This window comes from Phoenix dactylifera, chromosome 3, assembly GCF_051530095.1.
Source record: "Phoenix dactylifera cultivar Ajwa chromosome 3, Ajwa_hap1_PhDact_Kaust_v1.1, whole genome shotgun sequence".
NCBI classification, from domain to species: domain Eukaryota; kingdom Viridiplantae; phylum Streptophyta; class Magnoliopsida; order Arecales; family Arecaceae; genus Phoenix; species Phoenix dactylifera.
Genome location: NC_143192.1, coordinates 15,277,143 through 15,287,275, shown reverse-complemented (window position 1 = coordinate 15,287,275; position 10,133 = coordinate 15,277,143). Strand labels below are relative to the sequence as shown.

At 39.2% G+C, this 10,133-nt stretch overlaps 1 protein-coding gene across 1 annotated transcript; it reads left to right on the top strand.

Moving 5' to 3' along the window:
- Window positions 1-7,120: 7,120 nt before the first annotated feature.
- LAP3 (Calcium-dependent phosphotriesterase superfamily protein) lies at window positions 7,121-9,096 on the top strand. The gene is made up of 4 exons (XM_039122780.3): window positions 7,121-7,431; window positions 7,547-7,831; window positions 7,954-8,121; window positions 8,697-9,096. Exons 1-4 carry the CDS (start codon window positions 7,151-7,153, stop codon window positions 9,094-9,096), a joined length of 1,134 nt encoding a protein of 377 aa, XP_038978708.3. The 5' UTR covers window positions 7,121-7,150.
- The last annotated feature ends 1,037 nt before the right edge of the window (window positions 9,097-10,133 follow it).

Below are 10,133 nucleotides of genomic sequence, written 5' to 3'. Positions count from 1 at the left end.
AGAAATATATTGAATAGACATGTAAAGGGAATCAATGAAAATCAATAAAAAGAAAACTTTTATAACACACAAGAATTTGTTCTTAGTGGATTCGATACCTCGAGGCTCATTATCTCTCTATTGGGGCTCCTAATGGAGTAATCTCCAGAATCTATTCAAGGGATATTCGGAGATTAGTTGAATCATACTTAAGAACAAATTGGTAGATTTTTCCTCTAAAAACCAAAAAGTTCAAAAGCTTCAACGCACTAAAAGAAAATTCAGAGAATCGAAACAAAGTTGAATGCATATGTTGAGGGGGAGAATCTGAATTTTTTAAGAAAGCAAAATCATTAAATATATATAAGCCAAACAATTGATTGCATGACATGAAGGCTTATATAATTCCAAATGAAAGGGGGAGCTTTAACTCCAAAATTTATTGTTTCACACCTTTCAAGTTTGGATAAATTAAATAACCAGACACTTGAATTCATTTTAAAATTTTATTATAAATTTCCTTATTTGTTGAGCAATTCACTTTACATATACTCAATGTTTTGTCATCATCAAAAAGGGGGAGATTGTGGTGTGATTGATTATAACCCTATTTGATTTTGATGAGCTCAAAGCATTTGAGTATATCTTATGTTTACTAATGAATTCAATCTAGTGTTTCAGTAAAAATCTTGTAAATTTATGGTTAAGTGTCTCTAGATTTGGTTCAAGACATTTTGGATAAGTTAAGAAGTGAATCTGAACCAAAGTCTGAGACTCGAGTCGACTCCGGGATATTACGAGTCGACTCCAAGCGTATCAGAAGCATTGGCACAGGCTTGAGTCGACTTCGGAACGTTTCGAGTCGACTCCGACTGAGAACTGACAGACAAACAGAAAAACCCAACTCAAAATCTGTCAGCGAGTGACTCCTGAAGACGCGAGTCGACTCCGATGCTTGCCGAGTCGACTCCGGAGTAGTATGAGTCGACTCCAGGGAGTTACAGACAGAAAGACAGAGAATGTATTTTGGTCCCTGAGAGCCGAGTCGACTCCTGAGGAACGCGAGTCGACTCCGATGGTTGGCAGGTCGACTCCAAAGAAAGCGAGAGTCGACTCTCAGTGTAATACAAGGCAAAAGTCAGAGAGCAACTTTCGGACACTGAGAGCCGAGTCGACTCCCGCAAAGCCCGAGTCGACTCCGAGACAGCGCGACCCCAAAAAGACAGAAGACAGTATTGTTGTCTCTGAGACGCAAGTCGACTCCAGGACAGTTTGAGTCGACTCCAAGGCAGCGCTACTCCAAAAAGACAGAAGACTGTTTTTCGGATACTGAGAGCCGAGTCGACTCCGAAACAGTCCGAGTCGACTCCAAGACTGCACGAGCCAAAAGACAGAAGATCGGGAGTTCGGGCTCTGAGCGCCGAGTCGACTCCCAGAATTTCCGAGTCGACTCGAGTGAGCAAAGTTGAAGAATACCTCTATGGATTCCTTGGAATGAGTCGACTCCAAAAGTGCAAGGTCAGCTCCAGTTTTTGGAGAGTCGACTCCGGGTTAAGTCGAGTCGACTCCCAGTCGAGATGACCACTTTAATTCAAATCCAGAACAGTTGTCGAGCCGACTCCAGAAAAGCATGAGTCGACTCCTGCTACAGCCGAGTCGACTCCAGATCGCGCGAGTCGACTCCGATCCCAACGGACACATTGTCAGGATGTGCAGAATGTGCAGAACGGCTAGTAAAGTGTGTCTAACGGCTAGTTTCCGTAGGGAATAGCTTAAATAGCCACAGAGGACTGTAGCAAAGCAGAGAAGTGACATTCCTTACAAAGAAAACACATAATCTTCATCTGCCAAAAAGGATTTCAACGAAAAGAAGGAAGAGGGCCATTAACTCCATTCAACCAACTCTTCCCAGCATTAAAGAAGTCTCCTTCAGCCTTCAAGTCTTCAAGACATTCAAGAGGAGACCCAGAGTTCAAGAAGCCCTCCTCTACATCATCATAAACTTGTTTGAGGGCTCTTAACTTTTCTCTTATTTATATCGCTGTATATCTGCTTTTTAGAAGCTCTATTTTTCTGTTTGTCTCTGTTCAAACCGTTTGTTCCTTACTTGATTCAATCAGGGAATTGAATCAAGGGTGTAAAGGTTTGTTGGTGAGCCTAGGTTGAAACCAACGGTGTAAGGGTTCGATTGAGATTCCGGAAAAACAATCGGGTGGTTCTAGTCGGTGAGCCTGGGAAAACCGACCGAGTTCGTTGTGATCTCGTAAAACAACAAGTTGGGTTGTGAGCTTGTAAAACAACCGGCTGTAATCCGAGGGGTTATAGTGAATTTCCAAGTGAGGCTTGGGGAGTGGACGTAGGAGCAAGGGTTAGCTCCGAACCACTATAAATTCCTTGTGTTTGTGATTGCTCTGTTGTTCTTTATCTTCATTTCATTCACAGCACATAGCATCTAATTAATCAACTTGCAAAAGGTGTTAATTAGTATTTCATAAATCAAATAATTGTAATAATTATTTTAAAATCCAATTCACCCCCCCTCTTGGGTTGTCTATCTGGGCAACAAATACTATGATAATGAAGGTTATATCTTAGCGTATCAATATCCTACCAGTGGAAGTTAAACATTGGCATATCAACACCCTATCAGTGGGGATTATACATTGGTACATCGATACCTTGTTAGTGGGGGTTATATGTTGACACTTATTACCTTGATAATGGAGGTTAAATGTTAGCAAATACCTTACTAGTAGAAGTTATGTATTGGTATGTCAATATCCTTCAATTGGAGGTTATACGTTGGCATATTGATCTCCTACTAGTGGAGATTATGCGTTGGTACTTTGACAATTTTAAGCTTATTATCTTAATTTTTTATACACCTGTATAAGTTATTTGTTTTCGTACTCTTACAAATTATTATTTTTTGCATGTATGCTCTTATCTCAATAAAGATAGAAGTGAAGAAACAAATAATTTATAAGAATATGCATTCATATAGTAAATTTGTGAGGGTATATTTGTAAAAAAATAATTTGTAAGAATATATGTGTGTGTGTGTGGATCTAAGATTGCAAATGGGTCAGGTTGACCCATGACCCAACCCAATTAAATCCGATTCGACCTATTTTAAAGGACCCGTGGGGCTGGGCTAGGTTCTAAAATTAGACTGTCCATTTTTGTGGTTGAGTTGGAGCTTTTGAATTCAGACCCGACCCGACCCAACTTGATCCGTTTGAAATTTGAATAATTTTGGGTTTGCAACCCCACAACTCGACTTGACTCGACCCGAATCTGCTAGACTATTTGGGCCTGCAGACTGCAGGGGTGTAGGCCCAACTATCCAGGTAGTTACGTGCAACATGGAATAGAGCAATATGTGCTACTACACTCTTAAAATCATTATCAACTAGGCATGTGTTGACCATGTGTTGACTTCCATTGCTATGACCTAAATTTAGAAGAAGAAAATAGCTGAAAGCATATAACTGAGAAGACATTTTAACAATAGGAGCTTATTTTTTCCAAAAGGAGCGCAATCTTTAGGAGGTAGCAGCGTCACGATGCTACCCCGCTTATTTAAATTGAACCATATAGAAATTTGCTTACTCTGACAAGAAAATGTATATAAATTGTCCATTAGAATTCTTAAAATTATAAACCCAGCTAGTTGACATCTCCACACCACATCCGAATGGCATAGATCATATCATTTTCTCTCTATTTCTCTACTTTTAAAAAATGATCTTAAAATTATAATAAACTCTCTAGTTTTCTGTAGCATATCCATGGGGTTTCCCATCTCATATTGTTGAAGCAATTTTATCTTTAATACAACTAATAATTCTATGACATCATTGATGCCTCCATGTTCTTATGTCGGCAACTAATAATTCTAAGCATCAACTAGATTAGATTCCTTTTCATATACCATTTTTTGATGCCTATTACCTAAGGGAGAAACTATATTCTCATGGTCATGGGTTTGGAAACCATCCAAGATCACCATGAAAATGGAAACACTAAACATATGAGGTCACATCAGAAAAGAATGATAACTCACTCGTAGATGGGATAGAGGGACATGGTTGTGGGTGATCATCACATCTGATGCTGAAATAATGGAGAAGAGAAAGAGTGCTAAAGCATCGAGAAGAGTTGGGATGATGAGCAAGCCTATAGATGGAAGAAGAACACTCGATAAAGTAAATCATATGAAAGATGAATGTGGTTCTATCTCAGAAGAGAAAGGAGGCGCCTAAAGCTGGGAACAACCTGGGAAGGGAATGGAAGGACCAAGCTACTGATTTCAGCAAAATAAATATTTGCAGTGTATGCAAAGTCATTAGAGTATTGGCTTATATCCTTACACAGACCTGACTTTGACTCGGACCTAAATATTTTGGGTTGGGACCAGATTATACATGAACTTGACCCAACCCGAATAACCCATTAGATTAAAAATTGTAGTTGTGGATCCGACCACTATAGAAAAATTAGTAAATACCAACTGTTATCAGCTGGTGCTAGAAAGAAGTGTCGGTAAGTTGGCTACTACGCCAAAATTTGCCGACGCAATTTATTAACATTGGAAGATTACGATACTTAAAAGTGTCGGCGAGAAAGGACATAAATTTTTCAACACTTTTGATAAGTGTCGTTATGTTATGACGCTTAAAAGCATTATCGGAAGCCAATAACATGATGATGCTTGACAACGCTTATAAATGTCATCTAGTTCCATATATTCCCTAAATTCCTATCTGACCCACCATTAGCCCCTTTCCTCTCTATCCTAGAAAACTGTTGGCCAAGCTCCTCCTCCTCTACCTCTCCACCGGTCTCCTTCTCCTTCTTCGACTCTCCGCTGGCCTATATCTCCTCCTTTGCCGGCTTCATCTCCTCCCCCTCCTCCTTCTTCTCCTCCTCCCTGCGGGTAGCCCCTGCCAATCCGTGGTATTTTTTGAAACTCTAGCTAACCATCCTCCTCCGTCAACATCATTGTTTCCTCCCCGTAGATCTCAGCCGACTGACTTTGCAATAGCGATTTTTCGTTTCTTCTCTCTAATGATATTTTTGCTTGATACCCTCATAATCCCCTTTTGATTTTTTGTTTGATTTGAAGTGATTCACTTCACAATTGGAACATTTAGTTGGTGCCTTCTATTTTCGGTGGAGCTGGTATTTATCACAAGTTTTTGCAAATAACTAAGCTGCAAAATCTGGAGATGAAACCAATTCCTTCTCTAATCTACTTTAGGAACTGAATATCTCTTACAAAAAAAAAAGAGAACTAATTATCATGAAAACAACATTCTGTTAAAATTGTTGAGTTCAAATTAGTAGTTAAAATACTATTTAGTGTTGAGTATGACATTCTGCAGGGATTTCAGCACAGGATAACCAAAACTCTTGCATAGCATCCATCGTTCCTTTTTTAAATTGTCTATAATCATCATACCATCCTTGATTGTTCAAATAACTAGGTTGTTCCAACAAAATTTCTTTGATATGCTTTTTAATTTCTTTATCCTGCAAGATGGAATGATATTATTGTCAATAGGTAAGTGTTGTAATGGGCCCGAGTGTTCCTCGCAAAATGATTGGCTTTGGTATTTCTTTAAGGTTGTCAAGAGGTTTAGCAAAATAAAAACACCTACCAGATTCTTTGCAAAACATGCTTGCGTGCTACTGTAGATTTATTTATTATTTTCTCTCCAGCATGTTCTTGGGGAAGATATGAAAAGACTTGATACATGCATTTTCCCTCGTATATATGGGAGGTCAAATTTTCAAGAACATGTTCCATTTCCATATCAGGAGTGAAATGCTTTCTCATTGATATAGTGAAGGACATCACCTAGCTAGCATCAAAATCTGATATGCACCTAAATTTCAGTTTTATCTGAGACAATTTTGATAGGCACAAATATAAATATATATATACCACACAATTTCAGTGTTGCTATGAGGGAGATTTCTAGTAGGCAGGAACCGCTTAACTATATATATATACACACACACACATCACCTCTCTCTTCCTCCTTCTTTCCCCCTTTCCTGCTTTTATATTTTTTTACATCCATTCTTAGCACATGCAAAATCTTATTATTATTATTATTTATCGGTTCGAAAGTCCTCTACTCTCCTATTTCTATTAATCACAATTCAACTACTAACTCCTTATCCCCAATATTGTAATTCTGAACTTATTTAGGGTGTGTTTGGTTCGCAATTAGAATTAGAATTGGAATGGGAAGCAAAATGGATTGGAATGGTCACATTCCTCGAGGCGTTTTCTTCGTGACTAAAATCAGAATTGGAATCAGATTTGAATATTAGGTGAGAGTCCATATTGGATTTTAGAGAATTGGGATATATTCTCTTTCCCCTCTAGAATCAGAATAGGAATGGAACTCTTCCTAACCAAATAGCTGAAATTAGAGTCACCTATTTTCATTACCACTTCAGAGCCCAACTCTCTCTAACCAAATACGCCCTTATTTATTATTTTTTTATAAAATTCAAGAGAAAGGGAGGGAGGGATCCATGCTTCCGAGACAATGGATAAAACAAATCCATACTTGTACTGCCACTCCTTTTACTATAACTATTAATTGGACGAGTACTACTTGGTTTAAAAGGCAGCGAGGTATTGGGATCCATTTCTTTTCATTATGTTCTCGCAGGTGCTTGTATTAATGGAACAACTTCTAATTGGTTTAGGAATTAGGGTTTAGCCTATTCCCGAAGTACTCTTTTTAGCTTATTTCCAACTATCCTCCTCGAAAACTTTTGTATTATGTAATGGGAGTCCTCTAAAACCGTTATTAGACACCATTATAGACCTCAATCCCATGTCTAGCTCCAACCATGAACATTATTTTTCCAATGACATGCCAGAGGCATTTTCTAAAGACAAATTTATAGCTAGCCATCTTTTAGGTCACCAAGAATCATAGCACACCAAATACATGTGTGAACTAAAAAGCAAACCTACTCCTAAACCGTCACCCACTCACGCTAGCTTCATGATCCATGCTTCCAATAAATAAACCTCAACGTAAGCTGGAGCGTCCCAATGGGGAGATTGGTTCTGGGTGCGCAGGATGGCCTTCCGCCAAACCCATGCCTCTTCTTCGCAGTCTTGTTTCTTGGTCTAGTTCTCATGGACCCGTTTCATCTAGGTCCACTCAGTGGGCATGATTATAGACCAGTGAAGCATGCCATTGCACCCTACAAGCAGGTCATGCAGCAGTGGCCTAGAGACAACCAAAGCAGGCTGAGGTTTGGAAGGCTCGAGTTCGTCGACAAGGTCTTCGGGCCGGAGTCGATAGAATTCGATCCAGAGCGGCGAGGACCTTATGCAGGCTTAGCCGATGGCCGGGTTGTCCGGTGGATGGGCGAAAACATCGGATGGGAAACATTTGCAGTTGTTAACCCTAACTGGTGAGCAAGACTGAAAACATTCATCTCCCTTCTCTGTTTCTCCATTCAATGTTCTGAACACTATATATATATGTTGTATTAAGAACCAACAATGCTATGATTGTTGCCATGGAAGGTCTGAGAAAGTTTGTGCTAATGGTGTGGACTCAACGACTTCGAAGCAGCATAAGAATGAGAAATGGTGCGGCCGGCCTCTTGGCCTAAGGTTCAATGAGAGGACTGGGGAGCTTTACATTGCTGATGCATACTTTGGACTCACGGTTGTAGGATCGAATGGTGGCGTTGCAACACCTCTAGCAACTCATGTGCACGGGAGGCCTATTCTTTTTGCAAATGACTTGGATGTGCATAGCAACGGGTCTATTTTCTTCACGGATACTAGCATGAGATACACTAGAAAGTGAGCATTTTTGGTTCATAGACTTCCATACTATTATTATTGATCTTTTAGTGCTAATTGGAAACTGGGTGCTGTAGAGATCGTTTTATCTTTGTGTTGATTTGTGAAACTGGTTGATGTAGAGATCATTTTCTAATATTGCTAGAAGGAGAAGCCACAGGAAAGCTTCTCAGGTATGACCCAGCATCTAGGACTACTCAAGTTGTACTGCGGGGCCTGGCTTTTCCAAATGGAGTACAGATATCAAAGGATAAAAAGTTTCTGCTCTTCACAGAGACCACCAATTGCAGGTATCTCTCTCTCTCTCTCTCTCCCTCCCTCCCTCCCTATCCATTTGTGTGTGTATGTGCATGCACAGTGTGCATGCGTGTTCATGCACATATTTGTTCACTTATGTGCTAGTTTGCATGCAGCTTACACCTTGGTTGCAGTTTCACCTATGTTGCTGAATCCAATTAAGAACCTCTGTCCCACTCCCACTTCACCATAGCATGCACTTGTTTACTAGTATTAGCATCACTAGCTACTACTACCATAATTTGATCCAAACAAATTGTATCTAAATAAATTTTTACTAATTAAGTTTGAACTGTTTGAATCTTATGAAGAAAAATCTTATTAGAAATGAATCATTTGGCAAGCTTTTATCATGATCATTTAGAAACATTCGTATAAATTAAAATACGCCTTTCTTTTAACTAGTATCCTACTTCATGTGATTATCATTGAACACTAAAATGCAACAGGCATTTGGTGATACACGATGCAATAATCGCTTGAGTTTGCCACTGTTGCGATGTGCACAAATAGTTCTCAAAAAGACTTTATGTAGTGCATATCTTAATGGATTCATGGCATGTTGCAGGATAATGAGGTATTGGCTAGAGGGACCAAAGATGGGGAAGTTGGAGGTCTTTGCAGACTTGCCAGGGTTTCCAGACAATGTAAGGATGAATGAGAAAGGCCAGTTTTGGGTGGCCATCGATTGTTGCCGGACTCCAGCCCAAGAGGTCTTCTCGCAGAATCCATGGCTAAGGAGTATATATTTTAGATTGCCTCTGAAGATGAGCTTTCTGGCGAGGCTGGTGGGGATGAAAATGTACACCGTCATCTCTCTCTTTGACGAGGAGGGAAAGATTGTCCAGGTGCTGGAAGATAGAGGTGGTGAGGTGGTGAAACTAGTTAGTGAAGTTAGGGAGGTGAATGGCAAACTTTGGATTGGAACAGTAGCTCATAACCATATTGCTACTTTTCCTTACTCCTAGTCTTGCAAAGAATTAAGGTACTCTGAAGAGATGTTATGCATTTGTAGTTCTTAGCTGCGGTTTTAGTGATATATACCTTGTTCAAAACAGTGTAATCACATTGACTTGCTATCTAGTTAAGGTTTGATTGCATGATATTTGCTCATGCCCACAAATTAATTGCTTCACTTGGTCAACTATTCCATAGTAAAAATGTGAGCTAAAATAACATGATGCACTCCTTACTCTTTTTTAAATTCCATGAGATTCTAAAAGTACCATATTTGATTGGTTCGATCTTTACATTCAGCAAGAGAAGAGATCTAGGGAGAAATTTGTGTTGTCTTCCTTGATCGAAAGTGCACAAATTATTCATCTTTCAGAAAAAACCATGATTTTCAGTACTTGAGAAACATGGTGAATTTATCCTAATCGGGATATATTAATGGAGTCTTTAGTTTTGATAAGAATTAAATAAAATGATAACCATGCAGCATCGGTCCTACTGGATCTGATCTGACAAGTTGAATACTTTTAACCTAGTGAACAAATTGGACTAAAAATTCAATGTATAGTAAGAGAACCATGTATATTGAAGTCAAATATCACTTCATCAGTGAGGTTGCAAATGGATGGGTGATAGTTGAGAAGATCTGTAGCACATAACCCAATAGTTACAATGACTAAGCTTATTACTATTGCCAAGTTCAAGTATTGTTGGACTTGGTTGATGTTCGTGTGGCTACGCCTTTAGGGGCTTGTAGAGGAGATGGTCAGGGAGCTTGGTAAAATATAAGTCATAGTAGAGATTTATTATGGCGTCTTATATTTAGAGAATAGATTGCTAAAATAACCTCTATGCTTGAACCCTCAACCTAGGGATTAAGGCCTATTGCAAAGGCTAGAGATTTAGGTGTGAATGTCTTCCAATTGGTCTATCTTGGAGTTTGAGGGTGGAGATCCCAACACCAATTTTTTGAGCATACAAGTATAGCTTTTACCTATCATAGGGCTTTGGGGATTACACCTTTATATTCTTTTTGGATCTTTTGAGTGCT